Here is a 24,094-nt window from a genome sequence, read left to right on the forward strand (position 1 = left end):
TCACAAACTTTCTGGATGAGTGGATAATGCAATAAGGAAGATATCATTACATTTTGGAGATAGTCCAGATGATGTTTTTTTTTATTTTGATGATTTTTTTATAAGTTATAAAAAAAGAATACATTTATCGTGATTAATTGGTGACACTCCTGACCGTGAATTTCCGCAAAATAGATTTTTTTCATAAAAAATTTAATATTTTTGTAATTTTGAACCTTCTAAATACTGTTTTTAATCTCATTACATTTTGGAGATAGTCCAGATTTTTTTTTGGGATAAGTTATACAAAAATAATACATTCATCATTATTATTTGGTGCCACCCCTGACTGTGATAAGTGAATTCCGCAAAATATAATTTTTTTCTGAAAAAAATTAATATTTTTGTAATTTCGAACTTTCTAAATACTGTTTTTAATCTCATTACATTTTGGAGATAGTCCAGATGATTTTTTTTATGATGATTTTTTTTACAACTTGTGCAAAAATAATAAATTTATCGTGATTAATTGGTGCCACTCCTGACCGTAATAAGCGAATTTCCGCAAAATATATTTTTTTCTTAAAAATTGAATATTTTTGTAATTTCGAATCTTCTAAATACTTTTTTTTAAACATTATTAGAGCCCACCAGACATGAAATAACACCCCTATAGTGACATTCATACTTACTGTATTTTCTGGACTATAAGTCGCTCCAGAGTATAAGTCGCACAAGGCCAAAAATGCATAATTAGGTAGAAAAAAAAACATACATAGTAAGTCGCATTTTTTGTGGGTAATTTATTTACATAAATTAAAATTATTTACATAACTACTTGACCAAAACAGACATTACATCATATTGGAAGGCAAGTTCTAACAATAAAAGAATAGAAAACAGGCTGAATAGGTGTAAGATATGCTAACACAATGCTTATTCAGCTACACAAAAAAATAAACATGAACAGAAAAGGTGTCCAGTGTTTATGTAACATAAACAGTTTTTTCATTTATAAGTCGCTCTGGAGTATAAGTCGCAGGAACAGCCAACCTATGAAAAAAAGTGTGAAATACGGTATATTACCAACAGGAAGACATACTTTGCACTTAACTTTGCTTGAAAACCCTAGAAACTATTTGGCCCTGGAATTAGTCTTTCAGACCAGACCAACCTCGACCGTATTGCAAGACTCCTTTTGCTTCCAGGGTTGCAATCGAACCCTTGACGCTGCCTGCAGCTATGTGCATCGTTTGCGCGTATGGCCCCCTTGCACAGGATGCCACCCCGACCGCCCTGTGGATCATGGACCCGACACACAGAACACGAGTGCCCGTTGTGTTGCGTCCGCAGCGGCATGTTGGCAGCCCGTCCCGGGAGATAGTTACCGTAGTTACCAAGACAAGGCTGAGCAATTAATATTCCGTCAGCCGTTCCGTTATTGATTGGCAGACAAAGAAAACTCCCAGTGCGACCAAAGGCCAGTCCGCCCCTGCCTGGAGAGACACTCAATATATGTGAATTCAACTTAACTTGTGACCCCTGGTTGCTCATAATTCATAATAACATGGTGAGAGTGCGGATCCAATGCTGCGCTGCCATTGAAGAACGTAGTAAATGCAAATAGATTTCCCAACGTGTGATGTCTGAAAGCTTGCTTTAAATTCTATTGCATTTGAGGCTGTTAAAGCACATAAATATATATAATCATGCACTGTTATTCATATTTCAGCTCATAATAATAGTTAAAAAGGCCATATTTCAGACATAGTTGCAAATGGTGATTCTGATCCACTTCGAATCCCCAAGACTATTTTAGCCGTCCTTCTGGCGCTTGTACTCCTCAACATAACGGGGGTGTAGCTATCTATCAGGGGCGCAATTTGGGCATCATCCAAATTAGAAGGTGAGGTGAGAACTTAGCTTCCAACTATTTGTATTATTATTTTCCTGATATATTTACTTCCTCTGAACAAATTAACCGCAGTAAAAGAATACGACAGCAGACCATGAGTCCCCCCCCCGCCAGTACATCCGTCCCGCCATCATTTATGATGCTGCTGTTTATAGAGTCCAGTCACTCTCAAGACGCTGCGTGGTCTCTGTTGTGCTATTACTGTTTTTGCTTTGTTTTTTTGCAAATAAAAACACAGAGGTCGCTCACCCCGCCCTGTTTATTCTGACAGCAGCCGTGCGCAGGGGAGGGGGGGGGGGGGGTGTTTTGGAGCATGACCGGGCATACTGCGGTGAAGCAAAGCGGAGCAGTCTGGCTGACAAAAACACTCTTTGGACGTGATCGATGATTCTTCTCGTGTTTTTTTCACCCCATTGTGGGTCTAGGGGGTTAGCATTTTGGCTCATGGCAAGAACTCCTAGGGACTCCTAGGCCCTCCTAGGGACTCCTAGGCCCTCCTAGGCCCTCCTAGGGACTCCTAGGCCCTCCTAGGGACTCCCAGGGACTCCTAGGAACTCCTAGGGACTCCTCGGGACTCCTAGGCCCTACTATGGACTCCTAGGAACTCCAAGGCCCTCCTAGGAGACTCTCAGGGACTCCTAGGAACTCCTAGGGACTCCTAGGGACTGCTTGGCCCTCCTAGGGACTCCTAGGCCCTCCGAGGGACTCCTCTCAGGGACTCCTAGGCCATCCTAGGCCCTCCTAAGGACTCCGAGGAACTCCTAGGGACTCCGAGGGACTCCCAGGCCCTCCTAGGGACTCTCAGGGACTCCTAGGCCCTCCTAGGGACTGCTAGGGATTCCTAGGGACTCCTACGTCCTCCTAGGCCCTCCTAGGCCCTCCTAGGAACTCCTAGGGACTCTCAGGAACTCTCATGGACTCCTAGGGACTTTCAGGGACTCTTAGGGACTCTTAGGGACTCCTAGGGACTCCTAGGAACTCCAAGGGACTCTTAGGGCCTCCTAGATACTCCTAGGGACTTTTAGGCCCTCCTAGGGACTCCTAGGAACTCTCAGGGACTCCTAGGAACTCCTAGGGCCTCCTAGGCGGCCATTGAAAAAGGACTTGTTGACCATACATTTCCCTACTAGTCATTGAATCAATCAAGCACGTTTAATTTGTGAGATGGGTTTTATTAATCGATACGTCTCTCGTTTATTGCGGTTAATTCTTTCCAGACCTGACCTCAGTACATGGATGGTTTGCGAAGATTAATTTAAGATTTAGTATTAATTCAGTATTTATTTTTGATTTATTTGTAAGTATATGAAAAGACAACAGTGTTTCTTGTGTAAGCGTCTGTTAATCACAGCCAGTAAGTTGGGCTGTTCCATTAAATCCCACCCGGGGGTCCACTTTGGCTCGGAGCGTAGGATGGTAACTAGAAATGACGCCTGCTAGTAGCAGGTTTAGTGAATGGAATCGTGTCGCTAGCAAGTAGACTTGAGGCAAATAGCAAACATTGTTACAGTCGGCAACCATGCTTTTTAATTAGTTTTTGAAAGTGTTCAATTCCACTTAATTTGAATGAAATGGCTGCACATTAAAAATCACATCGGTAACGCCTACCAGACGGAGAGGTAGGATGAAATAGGCTGTGCTTTTCAGACGTGTTGGACTGTGTAAATGTACATGTAAATACTACGTGATATACTTCAATATGATTTGGTAAACATGTTTGAAATACATCAAATCATTAGCATTATCATGAATTCCGTACTTCTCCCAGGCTTTTGTTCAAGCACGATGCAGGTTGTAGTTTCGTTTAATGAGCTTCCTGCTATGAAATCAACAAACCCGCTTTAGGGGAAACCTACCTTGTCATTTGAATAGAAATGTATTCCACAGTCTGACAGAAAGAATACATCTCAAGAGGCTTCTGTACATTTCTTTCCGACTTGGTGCTTTCTCTCTCATTCTCTTTCATAAAACAAGAACGCACGACTTCCATCTTAATTGCACGAGAAGTTGCAAGGTTATGAGAAAGTGCTTTCCAGGCAGCGAGGATTATGTTTATCTGCTTAGGCATTCCTTTCCATTTGTCATTTCTACTTTTCAGGACGTATGCAAAGGCATCTTCATTTGTTTTCTTTTGCTTTTATCTATTTAAACCCAGAGACGAAGCCATGATGTCCACGTACTTCGAGACAGTCGAGGACCTTCTGGCATCTTTCGGGCCCGTCCGTGACTGCTCCAAAGACAACGGCAACTGCAAGAAAAATTTCAAGTGTGTCTCGGACCGCCAGTTGGACTCATCCGGCTGCGTGGTAAGCTAGTATCTTGTTTTATTGGTTGGTCTGCAGATGTGATCCTGTTTACCTCAACGCCTGACAGTTCTCGGATCAGATTTGGGTTCAAGAAAGAGAACAAGATTGCTATTAACTCATTGGCTACCAAAGACTATTTATAAGTACCGTTACCATCAAGGCCCCAGTGAAAGGATGCTTTAAATTAGACGTAGGCTGCCGGGAATAGAAGTTCCTGCAAATGTTGATGGAGGAGGGACTATCGACTACCTTAGAAGCTTCGAGGTGAACCGGCTGGCAAACGTCTGCCCTTATTAGGAGAGGAAGAACAACCTTACAGCTGTCAGGTTCAAGTCTCGAGTACAAAGCCTTTGGAAAGTTAAAATACTGCCAAACAGCATCATATATATATATATATATATATATATATATATATATATATATATATATATATATATATATATATATATATATATATATATATATATATATATATATATATATATATATATATATACAGTATATATCTAAAAAAAAGAAACTGACAACTATGGTCTTTTTTTCCTCATTTTCCAGCCTAATTTAGGTGGGTGTTATTTGAGCCCCCCTGTCAGAGGAGGTGCTAACACAACTGTGATATGCCACACGGATGGTGTAAAATCCATTATCACAGGCCTTCAAGGCTGTCTGCAGCTCTCGAGACATTTTGGAATCCATTTGAGGGGAATTTAATTCTAGTCAGAGACTAGCACAGAAGTTTTCATGACATTTCAGAGGATCCAGCAAGTGGTTTTATTTCATTATTATTTGGCTGCTCACCTCAGCTTTGCAGTGAAAATGCTCTTTGCCGCCATTTTAGTGATCAAAAGTAGACCTGTGTTAAGTGTATAGGAGTACATATTTACTGTTTAGTGTACAGTTGTAATTTCCAGTGGATATTAAATCTCCCCGGTTATGCAAGCTGTACACTGACTACACTAAAGTTGGTTGTGGGATACTGTATACCAGGGGTTCCCAAACTTTACCAACTCAGGGCCCACTTGAAAATCTAAAAAATGTCAGCGGCCCACCTTTGTCCTATAAACAGTATGTAGACAAAATGCTGCGTTCTCGGAGCACTTAATAATATGTAATAATATTATTAATAATATTATTATTATTATTATTATTATTATTATTAATAATAATAATAATAATAATAATAATAATAATAATAATAGTAATAATAATAATAAATAATACATTATTATATTATAATAATATATTATATTAATATATTTTTCATTAATATATAATAACAATAATATTATTATTATATTATTATTATTATTATTATTATTATTATTATTATTATTATTATTATTATTATTATTATTATTATTATAAAATAATAAAATAATAATAATAATAATAATAATAATAAATTATTATTATTATTATTAGTGACATTAGCAACAACAATAATAATTGCATAATAATAATATTTTTTATTATTATATTATAATAAGTATTACAATATATTAATAATTTATTATTATTATATTGTAATGATTATTATAATATAATAATAATAAAATTCAGGATTGAAATGAAAGCGGGGGATAAAGGAAGCCCAAACTTTTAATCTGTGGTTTCCACACAAGACAGAATTAATGATCATATATTTCATAACTGCATCCAAGACTGGCATGATGACCAGAGAGCTACGTTCCAATCATAAACTGTATAAGGTTCCTAAAATATTGTGACAGGTCAATAACACTCAATAGGTTATTACTTGGGCCTATAAATATTTTCTTTTTAAATTGTGCAATAAATATTTTACAATAAAAGTATTTTTTTAATAATATTTGCAATAATGAATCATATTTTTAATGACCTCTCATGGCCCACCTGCAGTACCACCACTGCTATACCATGTGTCCTCTGAAAGGAGGCGTTCAGATGGTGTAATATTATGGTCTGTCTCCCATCAGTCTGTCTCCATAGGGAGAAGTTCTGCCACAGTTTTGTAGCTGCGGATTCTAAATCCATCAATTTGACCCGACGGGTTTTAGGGAATTTGTCTGTCTCCGATCTCATATTACAGCGCTTTTGCACAGAAAGACTGCGACGGATAACAGCGTGAAGCCCGGAAAAGAATGCTCGACTGCTTCTGGTTTGCATAAAGGCTCAGCAGGGAGGATAACTAGCAAATCCTCCCCATGAGAAGTGTTGTCATCACCTTTTACCCACAATCCCCTGTGTGGCCCTACAGCATCAGTATGTTTACGAGTGTGCTGTTGCTGCTGCTGCATTGCCCTTGCTACCATTTGGAATTCAAAGGTTTAAAAAAAAAAAAAACATTCTATGAATTATTATTTCATCCCTTTTGCAATCCGCAACTTCAGCCTTCTGCAAATTGGACGGCTGCTGCCGACAAGGAGGAATGGATGTCTGAGTGATGTCTCCGACAGGCGTCATGAATTCTATCTTAAGCCATGTTTGTGCTACATAGGACGGTATGCTTAAATCATGAAGTATATCAATTGCAATCCCCTCATAAATTGTATGTGAATGGAACTCTTGTGTTGGAAGCAGTTGAAAGAATTGCCAGCTATGTTTTGTTGATGCCGCTGTTGTCTCCATCCAACCGGATGGTGCGGCATAAGATCTACACTGACTGATGGTAACCAATTGAGGGAAAACGTTTCATATGATAAGTGCATTATAACGGGCCATTCTTCGGAGCGCGCTTATCGTTTGGAGTGGGAGTCTCTCCCGAGTCCGATGTGGCTGAGATCCAAACCTCAGTGAAATATTAAATGTCATATTCAACTGCCATAATCCTAAGCAAGGAAGCTTTTTCTAAACTACTCTAGTTACTTCAGTAGCCACGTTTACATGAGGAGTTTTTCTCTTTCCGAATGGAATCTTTCCGAATGACCTTTCCGAAAGTAATGGTATACATGGAAAGGAATATTCCAATCGTGTGTCTACATGCGCCGCTATAATCAACCAGAATAGTCAATGGGGCATTCGCAGTAAAGCGTAAACACCAACATCACGACTTCCTCGAGTTTTTCTTTCACTTGTTGGAATAACTCCGTATTGCCAGTTTTTCCTTCGTCCAGTTTTGAAATTTAGTTTGAATCAAAAACAAACTTTCCGTAGCAGTCCAGTGCCGATTGCTCGCCTTCATTTTTTTTAAATCGAAAAACATCTCGAGCTGCGTGTTACGTCATATCTCAGCATTCGCTGAAAGAACGCTCCCGGGAACAGGAAAAGATAAAGTTCAATCTTGCTAATATTTTATAATTAAGAATTATTATTTTCTTTTTTAATAAAACTGGACTTGTGAATAGCGTATAGAAGGGTTTAGATTCTGTTCCACAGATGGCGCTAATGCACACGAAAGCTGCTTGCTAACCGCCAATAAACAACAGAAGACGAAAAACACCACGAAGAAGAACGCAGTCTGACAACGTTCCGATTGAGCGGGTACAAGATACCTCAATCGGATTGGGGAAAGGAATATTCCATCTCCTGTGAATCCGATTATATATTCATTCGGATTGGCACTTTTTTTTCGGAATGAGGTGTAAACAAAGGTTACATTCCTTCCATTTGAGCAAATGACCCGAATGGAATTGGAATATTTGGGTCCATGTAAACGTGGCTACTGAGAGACTAACTATACTGGAGTTCTATACATTAAGGAATTACAGTTCTAGCCATTGCTTAGGTTTTAAAAGGCAGACTATTTGGATACATTTTGTCTCAAGCCTCACAGAATTCGATGGGAAGGGGGCACGGGGGGGCTGGGGAGTCATACCCCTCTTGAGGTGAAATGTTGACGCTCCCAGTGTTCCCTGGCAGTTTGAGCCCATGTAATATTTCTATGTACTGTAACAAAGCAGCCTTTTGTTGCCTTTGTGTTCCCTATCAGAGAAAGCAGCTTTTAAATACATTTAGCCATCAAGCTTCGCTCCACAGTCTGATGGAGTCGTGGGACAAAGCAACCCTCAGGCCTCGTTTGTTATGTTGTCACCAGTCGAGACAGGAGAGAGCGTAGCATTATTTAAACCGGGACCGCTCTCCTCGGAGCACAATGGCGAGCCGGGGATGCAGAATGGAGCCATTAGCTGAGTGTATATATGCACAGATTGTTCTTATTACCGTGTCTCATCCTAAATAGCTCGCCCCTGACAAGCGCGAGGACACCGACATGAAGATGAAGTCGGCCAATTAGATAAGGAAGTCACTGAGGAAGCTGATAAAGTGGTGGGTTTACATCCCTGTAAATATTGTTCCCACCTAATACCAGGATCAAGATAAGAAAGATTTGATAATGACTTGAGATCTCTTTCCTCAGCAGCAGCATCAGAAACCTTTTTCATCTAACAGGAAGCCATGGGTGGCGTGTGTGTTCCGTCTGTCCACTGACAATGACCCGTGCTAAGGTTGTCCATGCGATGTCCAAATAGCTGGGACACCCGACTGTCAGTAACATACACAGCCCTGGACCATTACACTACCACCACCATACCACATCCATCCTGGTATACACTTGCATTGCCAGCGATGTAGACAATAAAGGACCATCATTAAGCTATACCTCTATACGAGCAGTACACCGACGACTCCAAGGTTCCCCAATAAGGAACTTAATGAAACTTTTATTGGATTCTTGGTGGCTTTTTGTTTGTTTTTTTTTAAGTATACTTTGCTTTAAATTGCTCCATTTTTGAAAGCTAATTAGTGTGTTTTTAATCCCCTCAAGTGTACTCAGGAGTGCAGCATCATTTCACTGGTAATTATTGGTGTAGTATCTCTTCTTGTAATTGCCCTTCAGAGTGGGCGCACGTAAATGCTTTACCTTTTTTAAACTGTTGCTTTATGACAACACTTGTTCGAGCTGAGGACTTATGTGTACTGAAGAAAATATATATATTTTTTCTCATATATATACTTTATATATTTTTTTTTTCATATATATATATATATATATATATGAGTCAATATATAATAATAATTAATTAATTAATATATAATATTAATTAATTAATAATCGAATATATATTCATTCATTCATTTTCTACCGCTTGTCCTCACGAGGGTCGCAGGGGCTGCTGGAGCCTATCCCAGCTGTCTTCGGGCAAGAGGCGGGGTACACCCTGGACTGGTGGCCAGCCAATCACAGGGCAACACTTGTTCTAGCTGAGTACTTATGTGAAAGAAAAAAAATATTTTAAAAAATATATATATTTTTTTCATATGTATATACTTTATTTATATTTTTTCATATATATATATTCATATATAATATTAATTAATTAATAGAGAAATTAATACATTTATACATACTATTAATTAATTAATAATCTAATATATTTTTTTGATTCATTTTCTACCGCTTATCCTCACAAGGGTTGCAGAGGGTGCTGGAGCCTATCCCAGCTGTCTTCAGGCAAGAGGCGGGGTACACCCTGGACTGGTGGCCAGCCAATCACAGGGCACATATAGACAAACAACCATTCACACTCACATTCATACCTATGGACAATTTGGAGTCGCCAATTAACCTAGCATGTTTTTGAAATGTGGCAGGAAACCGGAGAGAAAACCCATGCATGCACGGGGAGAACATGCAAACTCCACACAGAGTAATACATACATTTTTTTTTGTTTGTTTGTTTTTGTAGTATAGCAATTTTGCCTCTTTTGTCCTTGTATGCATTAGACAAATTAATCCCAGGTATGTAATTGATACTAAATTTATTGTATTACTCACTTTGTGCTTAGAAGCCAGACTCTTTCCAGTAAGTCACAGTAAGGTCTATTTCCTGTTCGGCGGCGATCATTAGAGGTAACACTTTTGATGCTCAGCGAGCTGAAGCCCCGCAGAATTTGTTGAACGTTTGAGGCTTTTTTTTTTTTCCAGATTACTACTCTTGAACTCCAAATTGCCCCACTTGTTGGAGGCTCCACTGCATCTCAGTCAGTAACAGAGTATTCACACTCTTGAAGATGTGTTCCGCCATCGAGTTCCTGCAAGAGAACAGACTTCATCAATGTAAAGAGATACATCCTCTCCTGCTCTGCAGAGAGACAGCTCTGCTAATGACTAACTTGAAATGCTTTTATTCGATCACATCCAGCCTGCATGACAATCGCCAAATGACGCAGCATGGCGTGATGAATGGCGCCATTCTGGGTGCTTGGACGTCGGTGTTACATTTAGTGAGATGCAGCAAATGGATCTGACTTTCTTATCCCTTTTTTCTCCATAAAAAGATGTAGAAATCCTGCTGACATCCTGACTTCTGCATTCAGAAAATTCCACTGGCAACTATGCATACAATATCTCATCAAAGTAAGCACGGCCCTCACATTCCTGCAAGCATTTTTATCATTTTTCTTCTTAGGTTTAGACAATGGAAATGGAACATACTTTTTTATCACACAACGTATTGCTTGCATAGCAGTATATATTTGCCGTATATATCTACATTTGAAGGAATGTAATGAATCCCCGGCTTAGAAAATACCCGATTGAGGTGGAAGGACACAACACCCCCATATAAGATGGTATTAACCCCCCCCACCCCCATTTATCCCATTCTAACTCACGTTTCCATAGGAGAACATGGCTGGGTTCTTAGAGCAGGTTTCAAAAATTCATAAATAATGGCTGTTTCTTGGTCAACTATGGTCTATTATTCATCAAGACATATTGAAATACAATGTGTAGTATTCTGGTCACTAAGTGGTAGTCATGACACAAAACATTGAGGTATTACCTTTCATTACGTTACCTGGAAGGGTATCTATAACGTTCACATTCAGCCCTTTGTATCGAGTTATGGACTCCTATAGAGCAGCTACACACAATGACCCGCACAGAACGCTTTCTAGATCTTCCAGAATCTGCACCTATTCCATCTGGATTTCCAAAATGGTCTGTTTTAATTTATTTCTCTAATGGCCCGCCCTGCTGTGATTAGAAACATGGCATGCCCATATACGAAGCCATGGTCCTGCAGAGTGGCCTGGTCCAGCAGGACAGCAGTATTGTAGACCAACTCCATAGTGTTCTTCAGGGACTTCATGATACCAGCAGCCAGTCCTCACAATCTGTTGACCTCGGGTAAACAAACAACGAGACAACATTATTTTGTTTGGTTTCGGACCAGATGATCGTCAGTCTCAGCTTCCTCGCCTCCTCACTGAGCCTATGAGCAGCAGTCAGGGTGGCGTCGTCTAGGTCGGTCAGGTTGTAGACACCAATTTTGACTCCAGGGAATCGAACACTCGCTGTCGTCATCAAACAATCAAGATAGTCATAGCTTTGGTGGAAGAGCGAGGGTATGGAAGATGTTCCACAGTGTGGCTCGGTCAACCGTGTCCTGGCTTGGAGATCGATGAGGGCGATGATCAGGTTCCGGTCCTTGAGGAATCCACTGGTCTTCTCAATGAGTAGATTCAGGAAGTAGGGTTCCTTATTTATTCATGAAATATTTTTGAAGTTGACTACCTTCTAAAGGTGGTTGTTAATATTGTCTGGGTCCTCGACATGAAAGAAGACTTACATCCAGGTCAATATGGCGCATACTCAGCCTCCCATAAGAAGGATGATTGCTAGCCCGAAATATACAGCTGCCTGCATCTGGCAAGCGTCAGGTAATAAGTGAGCTGAGGTGCTGTCATATTTTTTGGGAATTTACACTTTTGCCTCTTTGATTCCCCCTCTGCTGACACCCGCTGCTCCACTCCCCCCTCTGATCCATCAGGCTACCTTCAGCTCCTCGGTGACGCCTGATTAAAATGCATGTGCTGACCTCTGTGTCTTCCTCCGCTTCTTCTGTCTCTTATCTTCCCCCATCCTCCTCTCCCCCGTCTGCGTCCTCGCGTGCAGTGTCCTAGTGGGCTGAGGCCGGTGAAGGATGGCTCCGGTTGCTATGACTACTCCAGGGGCATCGACTGCACGGACGGCTTCAACGGGGGCTGCGAACAGCTGTGTCACCAGCAGCTCGTACCTCACGAAGACGAGCCCGGATCCAGCAATGTGCTCATGTACTGCGGGTGAGCTTTGCAAATATTCACGAAAAATGTAGTAGTATTCCACAGAATATAAGCATCGAGGACAGGATATTGTTGCATCGTTGGGGGTGTGTCTGGTTTCCCAGCATGCATTGTGGCACAAAAGTGATATTCATTCATTTTCTACCGCTTATCCTCACAAGGGTCGCGGGGGGTGCTGGAGCCTATCCCAGCTGTCTTCGGGCGAGAGGCGGGTGGCCAGCCAATCACAGGGTACAGTGTTTTTGGAATGTGGGAGGAAACCGGAGTACCCGGAGAAAACCCACGCATGCACGGGGAGAACATGCAAACTCCACATAGAGATGGCCGAGGGTGGGATTGAACTCGGATCTCCTAGCTGTGAGGTCTGCGCGCTAACCACTTGACCTCTGTGCAGCCCCCAAAAGTGACATGTTTAAGGTTAATATTGTTGTTTTATTGTTGGTATATACTATAATATACTGTAAGTACACAAGTATTTAATGCTACTGCTAAAACATACAAATTACGACGTGTAGAAACACTGCCTTGGCATGTACACCTTTTGGCAATACTTTGGATGGCTGGATGTCTATGGGGCATGCATTAATGGGCAAGCCCATAATAATGTGGAGAATAAATAGATGACATCAAATATGGTATTATGACATTATATATTATGTATATAATATATTATGTAATGTAATGTAATAGGGCTGCACAGCGGACGAGTGGTTAGCACGCAGACCCCACAGCTAGGAGACCAGTGTGGAGTTTGCATGTTCTCCCCGTGCATGCGTGGGTTTTCTCCGGGTATTCCGGTTTCCTCCCACATTCCAAAAACATGCTAGGTTAATTGGTGACTCCAAATTGTCCATAGGTATGAATGTGAGTGTGAATGGTTGTTTGTCTATATGTGCCCTGTGATTGGCTGGCGACCAGTCCAGGGTGTACCCCGCCTGTCGCCCGAAGACAGCTGGGATAGGCTCCAGCACCCCCGCGACCCTTGGGAGGAAAAGCGATAGAAAATGAATGAGTGTAATGTAATATAATATAATGTAATATAATGTATACTATATATATATTATGACATAAAATATATATATTACTGGTTGTATTTTACAATATTACATTTTTTAATAACAAAATTTTTTTTGTTTTATTCCGCAAAGAATTCAAGTGGTAATAGTGGACGTCAATGTCAACTTTCTGAGACGTCTATGCCAGACTGAGCAAGTGTAAAGATGGCCGCATCCTCTAGTGTTTGGTTCATGCTACTCAATACACTTCATGTGTTATGCTAACACTGACTGTTAATTAACTCTGCAGCAGGGCTTTTTATAATTGGCTGTCATTGTTGAGAACATTTCTACTGATTTCCGATGCACAATTCAGCGACGGCCATCTGCTGATGATTTGCATAACTCGTGCCTGGATGGATGGGCTGCCTGGAATTGTGCTCACATGGAACTGCTGCAAACTCCTGGTCAAGGACAATCTAACCATCAATGTAGCGCTAGCTTCATTTTCCACACATTAGCCTGACTGATGCCCTAATTGAAGGACAGAGGACCGAGATGTGAAACTGGCCGAGCAGGCTGTCTTTCACTGGAATATGGCGAACCCATCAATCACGCTCCCATGTCTTTCTCCTCCTCCTCAGGTGTGTGCAGGAGTACAAACTGGCGTCGGACGGGCGCTCCTGTCTGTTGCAGTCCGACAACTGCGAGGGACCCAAATGTCCGCGGAAGGCGGCTCACTTCAACGACACCTTGTTTGGGGAGATGCTGCATGGATACAACAACAAAAGCCAGCAGGTCAACCTGGGACAGATTTTCCAGATGACCTTCAGGTAAATTAGCGTGCATGATCGCATCCTCAGTGTGAGCATCAGTGTCTCTCCAAAAGCCAAAACGTGTCCTGGCCGCACTGGATTACTGATCTTTCCCATGGAGTATTATTGGAAATCGTTTACTTACAGCAATATTTGGGCATATTTGCATACATTATACTACATGCCACAAACAGATACAAAATGGACGTCTTTGCAAAAGTACAACATAGCTAAGCTATAGATTCATTTTCACTGATCCGCCAAGCCTGTGCCAAAAAGCCACCGCGTGACACGTTCAAGTACAAGCACCTTCCATAAAGTTACCCTTCTGGTACCACAAACCCATCTGTTGCCACGGCAGCAGCGGCTGCAGTAGAGAGGTATTTCATTCGTATTTGAGTACCTGGAAGCGGATTTTGAAATTGTTCCAATACAATTAATTCCCCAGCACTGCCGAAGGTGGAAAACAAGTGTTTTATTAGCATTTAGCAAAAGTGTTTTATTAGCATTTTCAGGTTTCTGGCAGACTTCAACCTTCATTTGGGTTTGACATCAAAATCCAAATATGAGACCACAGAGAAGCACAACTTTAGTTTGAAGCCACCTGTTATCATGTGAGCAAAAGTATTGGGACACGCCGACAGGTGTGTGTTGTTGCTGACATGTCCTATTTTTTATTGAGTCAGTAAATGGCCCCGAATGTCTTGTGTGCTAGTGAAGGTGAAGGTATCAGTATCTACTATTCATAAAATACTTCATAATAAAAGTACAATGGCTACACTAGGAATTACGCCAGGCTGGAATTTACCAAAAAGTTCAGAGACGAGCCGAAACAATTCAAGACAGAAGCTTTGTGGACTGATGATTTCAAACAAAACAACAAGTCCATCCATCTCTCTTTAAATGGTGGAAACAACCTCAGGTTATTTACATGAAAATAATAATAATAATAAATAATGCCACCTACAGAGAACATACTAACTCCTTATTTCTAAAATCACAAATACTTCAACTTGCTGATATAGTTCATCTTCAAACAGCTAAAATAATGCATAAGGCTGAAAATAACCAATTAGCTAAAAATGTCATCCAATACTTCTCTACAAGAGAGGAGAAATATGATCTCAGGGAAGAACTACATTTGAAACACTTATATGCTAGGACTACGTTAAAAAGCCATAGCATTTCATTATGTGGAATCAAACTATGGAATGGATTGAGTAAGACCCTCAAACAATGCACAACGATGAGCCAATTCAAGAAACAATACAAGCAGTTGATGTTTGCTAAATACAAGGATGAAGAGTCTTGAACCAGTCATGATGTGCTATATATATCACTATATTGAAACTTACCATGGTACCCATTATGTCATTGGATGGTCATATCACCTCGTGAAAAAAGACCAAAAAAACAAAAAAAAACTTAAACTATATTAGGAAAGCAGGAAGTGAACAAATGTAACAGTTACTGATTGTAAAAGTACCAAATGGAGGGGTAGGATTTAATAAGCTTTGCTTCTTCCTACTCCTTTTGGACATGTGGAACTGTGAACTGATTATGTGATGCATTCAATTGTAATCTGATGCATGTTCAAATGAAATCAAACCATTACCATTACTATTATGAAAATGGCATCCAGACCTCGACATTCCTCCCATTCATGTTCCGACTGCAACATCAACATTTTGTTTTGCTGCTCAAATAGTAATCATGTGTCTGAAAGCAAAGAGCTGACCTACTTCAAGAAGAATCTGATTCTTGTTCAATTAAACCCAACTCCAACAATTTTACATGTAGTGCAGCTTCGCTGTTTCGGTGTGCTTTCCCGACAATGAGCAGCCATGAACCTCTCATCCGTTTATAAATGCAGACCAGCTATATAAACAAAAGCCCAGACAGAACGGAAGAATACAAACCGAAACTAACCCCCTGATGCTTTGCCCCCCCCCTCCACTAGACTAGCAAGTCCCCCCATTATCTAAACTGCTAGCAAAAGTCAAATGAATGCATTTGATGGCAACCATTTCTTCTTCCACCATGAGCCCCAAGTGGTTGGAGTCCCTGATTCCCTCCCAGCAAAGGAAATGCATTTGAATCTGCCTGCAGCATTATTGGATGGAGCTGCTCTATAGGAGTCACAACTCAAAACAAAGGGACGTAAAATGAGAATAATAGATCCCCTTATATAATCTAAAAATGTTATGCATGATGGTCGTTTGGATGCTGATGTTTTATTTCGGTGACAACCGTCCAACCTCAAGTCCCACTGCACTTCATTGTTGTGTCACTGGTGAACTATATTGAACATGCGGTCTTCTCCATATCTCTAAAGACACATTATCATGAGCAACAGTGTTCCCTTGCTGCACTGTAGAAAAAGAAAAAAGAAAGAAAGAAAACATAAAGACAGGATGAAAGAGCCTTGACATCTCGCAGGAGCACAATTGGCTCTCTGCTACTTGTGTCGCTTCAGCCCGTGTGAGTGACAAGCAGTGCAGAGAGTGACATCTCAAGGTTTTGGGAGGATTGAGACTTTATCCCTTCTGTCAGCCCACCCGCCCGCCAAGGTGCTGCTCGTTGATAAAAGTCGCATGTGACGAAAAAGCTCCTGTATGGAGATGATGAGCAGTTATCTAAGCAGAATTACAGCGGGCCCCGTATCACCCCCCCCCCCCCCCCTCTCTCTCCTCGCTGGCTGCCTTCTATTTGCACACGTGCATGCTACACTGACACTTTTCAAGGGCACACCATTTCGGCGTCCCCCCTCAGGTCATGATAGTCCTGCTTGGCTAAACACACCCTGAGGCTGGCCTGTGTATCGTGTAATGATGTGATTCATGTTGCTTAGACATGCAACTTTATCATAAACCTGCTGAAAACATCTGAAAAGTGGAAAGCAGCAGGTTGGAATCTGTATGTCTACAATATGTCAGCATTAATAACATCATTTAAGAACTACTTCCACATTTCAATCCAGATGCACAACTTTAAAAAGGGCACCTATGATGCCTTTTTTCACCTTTCTGACTTATTAAAGTAGTTAGAATGTTCCGAACCTGGGGGGGCAGCCTTCTCCATTGTTGCCCCCACCCTTTGGAACTCTTTGCCCCATTCACTCCGTGCTTGCACCGACGTTCCCACTTTCAAAAAACAACTCAAAACCCACCTGTTTAAATCCGTTTTTAATGTCTAACTTTTAGCTAAGAGACCAGGGTTCAATTCCACCTACTGCCATTTCTGTGTGGAGTTTGCATGTTCTCCCCGTGCATGCGTGGGTTTTCTCCGGGTACTCCGGTTTCCTCCCACATTCCAAAAACATGCTAGGTTAATTGGCGACTCCAAATTGTCCATATAGGTATGAATGTGAGTGTGAATGGTTGTTTGTCTATATGTGCCCTGTGATTGGCTGGCCACCAGTCCAGGGTGTACCCATTGCGACCCTTGTGAGGATAAGCGGTAGAAAATGAATGAATGAATGAACTTTTATACCCGACTGCTGCGCCCCACCCTGATTTTAGCCTTGTTTTAGCTCTGAATGAATGTTTGGATATTTTATTTTAATGCATTATTTATTGTTTTTACTCAACTCTATTTTTATTTCTTTTTTTCTCTACTGTAAAGCGTCTTTGAGTACTCTAAAAAGCGCTATACAAATAAAATTTATTATTATTATTATTATTATTATTATTATTATTATTATTATTATTATTATTATTATTATTATTATTATTATTATTATTATTATTATTATTATTATCATTAATAATAATAATAATGTTGGATTCTGGTGTTAAACCACCAAAGTTTCATATCAGGAGGTTTATGCCTTTGGAAGTGAGCCCTGAGAGAAGTTTGGGATTTGAGCTCCGAACGCTCGGTTTCAGCGTGGCTCACGGTGACGTCCTCCTTATATGGGCGTGCCCAGGTACAGGCTCAACTTCCCATGGCCAGATTGTGGCTGTGTGTGATGTTGGCATGCCTGCCATGCATGGTTGTTCCCGGCCTAACGCTAACTACTGTGTTGTCCCTCCCACGCTGTGCTCCTTGCTACGCACTGGTCGTATTTATTTTACCCAGCATGCTTCCGTTGCCTTTTCATCACAGACAAGCACAAAGCACACAGGAGTATAATACCCCCCTCCCTCTAATTAAACGTGTATTACCACATGTCAGCTCACGAGAGCACTTCCATCGCTTATGAAATCCACTGCGACTTTTTGTTGAAGGAAGAAAAAAAGCTTGTATTCCGAATGACTCGGTCCCTGTGCATATGCTCTACTTTTTTTTTATATATTTATAGCAATATGTAAATGCTAAATTATTATTCACCTAATCCCTCCCAAGCACCACGCCACCATCTCCACCCTCATGTAGCTTTGATATGCAGATGCCGAATTTCACCTCCCGCCGATTCCCACGTCACCTTTTGGTGAAACATCCCGTGATTTCAGTGAAAGCTAACCGCCCCACGAGTTGTGTATTGTAGAAAGAAATTGCCTGTGATTTATAACTCTATTGCACACATTTTGTCTCAAATTGATCTCACTCGGCGCCGTGTCTCTCAAGCAGGCCCGGGGAATGAATTTGTGCTGTTATGGAATTACAGCACATTACCATTTCTCGCAAGGCGTGTATTTGGGGGGGGGTGATAAAGTTGCACGTGTTAATGTAAATGTTACGGTTGAGAGCAATTCCATTACACCTTGTATGCGATATAACTTGGAATGTGACAAGCCGGCATATGAAGTATGTATAGTTTCAGTTTTTTATTTCCATATTTTCTGCTCATAAAACACCCGCTTTGAGTGTTGTCACGCTTCTGGTCTCAATACATCTACATCTATTTATATTCATATCATTCCGTCCAAAAGGCTGCTTTTTGTCCTAATCCAGCAATACGACACAAACAAAGACGCTTGTAGTACATGGGAATTCAACTCGAGTTGTTTGCTGTCTTTGAATGTCTCATGGCTCATAATAACATCATCATAAAGCGTCATTTAGATGTGCTGCTATTAAAGAGACGAGTGCTAGCTGCTATCTGGTAGCTTTTTTTAATTTAATTTTATTTCAAATATATGAAACATTACAGTGCATTTCTTACATCAATCAAAATATAACTTTCCATTATTTACATTTTATTCAACTATCTGATCACAAGCCCAAAAGGAGTAGGCTGAAGCAAAAGCTAATTAATGCCTACCCTTTTTTGCAAGATATAATCATGTTCATGCCACAGTATTGTTTTCCCCAATTATTATTATTATTATTATCATTGTAATATTCATTCATTCCTTCATTCATTTTCTACCGCTTTTTCGTCACGAGGGTCGTGGGAGGTGCTGGAGCCTATCCCAGCTGTCTTCAGGCGAGAGGCAGGGTACACCCTGGACTGGTTGCCAGCCAATCACAGACATCATATATAGACAAACAACCATTCACACTCACATTCATACCTATGGACAATTTGGAGTCACCAATTAACCTAGCATGTTTTTGGAATGTGGGAGGAAACCGGAGTACCCGGAGAAAACCCACGCATGCACAGGGAGAACATGCAAACTCCGCACAGAGATGGCCGAGGGTGGAATTGAACCCTAGCTGTGAGGTCTGTGCGCTAACCAGTCTTGTTTTCCCCTGTTATTATTATCATTGTAATATTATTATTGTTGTTATTATTGTTGTTATCATTATCATTATACAGTGCGAAAGCCCTATTGTAATCGTAATGTTTATAATTATTATCATTATTGTTATAATCTTTATTACCATTATTATTGTTATTATTATTGAGTCCAAAGTTGGGTTCCTTTGGAGTTATTAATACAGTACATACCAATATGATGCAGTATGTAGTGTCCCGTCATTGGATGAGTTAAACAGAATGACAAAGTGCACTCAGCCTTTAACTCCAATCTGAGGACACCCTAGCCGTTGTTCTAGCAGCTAAACCAGACATGAGTTGCAGTCTCGTCACCATACACTAATCTCATTTTCACTTCTTATAATTATGCCAGCCAAGAGTAAGGATTTGCTTAAACATTAATCTCATTTTCACTTCTTATAATTACACCAGCCAAGAGCCAAGCTTTGCTTATGAGTCTCATCTAAGTCGTCATATTTGGACTTAAAGGAGTTGGGAAAGTCTCTGCAAAACGGAGGACGACTTAGTTGTGCAAATGGGATGCGTGTACTGTAATACATCTCATGTTGCTACACGTAATGAGCAAATACAGTAGAAGAGGAATGGAAAGTGCATCTGATTCTTCTTAGCAAACACACGTCTCAAAGCGAGACCCTGACTAGCGAGAGTAATTGCTGACTCTCGCTTCCCATATGTTCCTGCTGTAATTCCCGGTAATTATCTCCTTCTCCCGCTCGTGCGGGTGGTTTGCAGACAAACGTTTAAAAGGCAATTTCTCTCCCGCTTAATGAGTAGCCGTGTGGCAATGAGCAGGACTGGTTGGACGGAGGGTTAAGTTGTGTCCTTACACTTTCGCGTGTTACAAAATTACTCAGGGCCATTGTCTAATTCTTGTTTTTTTTTAACTAATTGGCATAAATTATTAAAATTATTACCGCATGACATGGTCAGCGCATGGCAAATCGTGATTAACGTCAAGGCAGTAAACTACTCCACTCAAGAGGGTTCATGTTCATCATGTTCTGCCTCCTGCTAGTCTCTAATCAGGAAGTGACAAAATAAGACCACCATTTTTGGTCATTTTGATTACGTCCGATGATATATATCTTGCAAATTTCTCCATGGGGATGAATAAAGTATCTAACTACCTACCTACCATATCTCGCAGGATGCATGGTGGCCTAGTAGTTAGACATAGACATAAACTTTCTTTATTGTCATTGCACAATAACACAGCAGTGAAATTGCCAACAAAATGTCGTTGCCTGGCTCCCGTGTAATAATAGATATAATAATGTGGAGAATAAATAGATGACATCAAATATGAACAATGTACAGCGTAAACTGTAATTTGTACAAATAATTTAAATAATTTTGATTAAATAACAATAATTTAAAGTTTTGGTTGTGCGTGTGGGCAGGTAGAGGGGCTTATTTGGCATTGAGCAGTCTGATTGTGGTTGTTCTACAGTGGATGCTGCAGAGCCTTCACCCCGACGCCAGGTGAGAAAACAGTCCATGCTGGGGGTGTGTGGGGTCAGAGTAGATCCGACGGGTTCTTGATACACAGCGGGTGTTTTGCTATGTCCTTAATGGGGGGGGGGGGGGGGGGGGAGCGGGGTCCCAATGATCTTCTCATTGGTAGTAGTTAGCATGTTGTGCTGTGATTGTGGGGGTTTTCCTGGCCCGTGTTCTCAATATGGGCCGCATATTGAGGACCAGAAAAGAACTCGCAACGAGCTTGTCAACCCATTGGAACTTGCAGGAAGCCATTACTCAATATAACAGTCTGATTCACGTTGTCATCTTACAAAGAACTCTAAACTCATCACACAGCAACTTAACATGCAAAAGATAACTAATAACTAATGAATGCACACGAAACAATAAGAGTTTAAAATAAAAATTAAAAAAAACAGCAGCTGTTTGAATTTAGTCTCATGATGCATTTCTTCCCAGCAAAACCAATTAATTCAGTTGCCTCTGTCCACCAGAGGGCGCCAGAGGAACCAAAGGCTTCACTGTACAGCAGAAATGAGGGTACATTCATTCATTCATTCATTTTGTACCGCTTTTCCTCACAAGGGTCGCGGGGGTGCTGGAGCCTATCCCAGCTGTCTTCGGGCGAGAGGCGGGGTACACCCTGGACTGGTGGCCAGCCAATCACAGGGCACATATAGACAAACAACCATTCACACTCACATTCATACCTATGGACAATTTGGAGTCGCCAATTAACCTAGCATGTTTTTGGAATGTGGGAGGAAACCGGAGTACCCGGAGAAAACCCACGCATGCACGGGGAGAACATGCAAACTCCACACAGAGATGGCCGAGGGTGGAATTGAACCCTGGTCTTCTAGCTGTGAGGTCTGCGCGCTAGCCACTCGACCGCCGTGCCGCCATGAGGGTACAAAAAATACGAAATTTGGAGATATTTGGTTTTCATCGAACTATAGTCCACCTGTCTTCATTCTGGACAACGGTGAAGCTCCACAGAGACTACATTTGATTTAAAACACATTCTCTCTCTCTTTCTCTCTCTCTCTCTCTCTCTCTCTCTCTCTCTTCTCTCTCTCTCTCTCTCTCGTTCTCTCTCTCTCTCTCTCTCTCTCTCATGATAACTGTCCTCAAAACCGCCACTGTCCGGACAGATGAAACTAAAATGAAACGTGGAATAAGTTAGGCGGCTGTGAATGTTTTATTTGATATTTTTTCAGTCTGGTATTTGTCCTTGTATGAGTCAGAGCTCGTGTAAGTCTTCCCGAGGCGTTCGCTCGCTGGTCAGCTCATACGAGACGAGGCGGCACCTCTAATGCAACCTGGCTTAATAAGTGACCATGTCAAAGCGGCTTACCGCTAACTGGCCTCAGTTTGAGGCAGAGGTAGAGATAAGGGTTTATTCCAGAGCAAAAGTGCAAAATACATAGACATGCTGGACTCAAGACTGAAAAGTTAGTGGAAAAAAAACCTACAGTGCATAAATAAAGTAGAAGAAGAAGAAGAACACCCCAAAGACCGACCTAGACTAAAGAGCATAATCGTGTTTCTGTGCTAGTTGTTTTGAATTAAAGAAGAAAGCAATTTTTTTTATGAAAAATGATTTTAAGACAACAATGTGTGCTTCAGGTAACCTTCGATCCAGCGACTGTACCTTAAATATTGTTTCAAATTCTTCTCTAATCCATGACATTGTGCCGTTTGGTCCTTTATCATCTTGGGTGTGACATCATTCACCCAAACAATGGTGGCTACTAAACACTACCACTTGACCTCCTGAATAAAACGGGTAGACGTCAGCCAAACGGCATGGACATAGTGACGGGTCGGAACTGAAACCTGGTTCAGTACCTCAAACAATGACCTCAATCCATTTCTTTGAATAATAATTTTTGGAATGTGGGAGGAAACCGGAGTACCCGGAGAAAACCTAGCAGGAAGTTGATAACTGAAATATTCAATTTCATGAAAACTAAGAGTTTTAAGAAGAGACTGAAATAAAACCCTTATTTTGTGTCCAAATTGGGTGCAACTACACTAAAAATCGATATGTTTCTTGCTCTTTCTTTTGAACAACAACGTCTAAAAGCCTGAGGAGCTTTGACACGAACCACCGGTGTCTCATTAACTTGTCACTTTCTGTTGGATATTTAGAATCAATGTGAAATATTAAGAGAAAAGACTAAATAAGGACACAAATGGACTCTAATGAAGTTATTATATGAAGCTATTGTCGTGTATGTGAGGCTTGTTTTGTGTTGGAGAACGCATTCAATGGCACAAAAAGCTTGGATTTTTCCACTCGGCTTCCTTGCTACTTGTGCTGAAATCACCTTGTGCAGCTTGTCAGCCAACCGGTGGCAGACCGGAGGGTGAAAAATGAGAATATGCAGCATAAAGCATCAAAGTGTCAACGTTTGATGGAGTTGCCACACGGGGGGTTAGCTAACAATGCTTGTCAGTGATAGATGGCTTCAGCCGCCTGCTGGCTTTTAATGAAGAAAAGCTGCAAGGAGTGGTTTTGGACTAAGGCTAAAAAGGCTGAATTAGAGGTGGATGGTTTTAGTATTGATTCATGAACTTAGCGGCCAGGCGGTGGACTCGGTAGTCGTGTAATTTTGCATCCCCTCTCGTCTGCTATTTGTCTCCATCCTGCGACTTTTACAATATTTACCACTTATACATTATTCATAGATGTTTTTCCTCACTTTTATCCAATTATATGAAGTTGGCTGCATTCGGGATTCACGCTTCTCGGCTTGGCCGAATGGCAAATGACATTTTGCATGATACGATCTCCAGTGGCGCTTGGTCATTTGATATTGACTGGCAGGGGGGGCAGATAGCATAATGACATCTAATCACACCTTAATGCCACCCCCGTCCATTTGTCA

The 24,094-nt window shown here is 41.0% G+C and overlaps 1 protein-coding gene across 3 annotated transcripts in view; it reads left to right on the forward strand.

Annotated features, from left to right (window-relative positions):
- Positions 1-24,094, forward strand: part of astn2 (astrotactin 2) — a 208,541-nt gene that overhangs the window by 118,036 nt on the left and 66,411 nt on the right. For all 3 annotated transcript variants that reach the window (XM_058048853.2, XM_058048863.2, XM_078793956.1), the window contains 3 exons: positions 4,050-4,200; positions 12,077-12,243; positions 13,883-14,071. In XM_058048853.2, coding sequence (XP_057904836.2) covers positions 4,050-4,200; positions 12,077-12,243; positions 13,883-14,071 — 507 coding nt within the window. The remainder of the gene's footprint in view (positions 1-4,049; positions 4,201-12,076; positions 12,244-13,882; positions 14,072-24,094) is intronic.

Source organism: Doryrhamphus excisus, linkage group LG10 (genome assembly GCF_037039965.1).
Source record: "Doryrhamphus excisus strain RoL-2023G ecotype Guam linkage group LG10, RoL_Dexc_Guam_v1.1, whole genome shotgun sequence".
NCBI classification, from domain to species: domain Eukaryota; kingdom Metazoa; phylum Chordata; class Actinopteri; order Syngnathiformes; family Syngnathidae; genus Doryrhamphus; species Doryrhamphus excisus.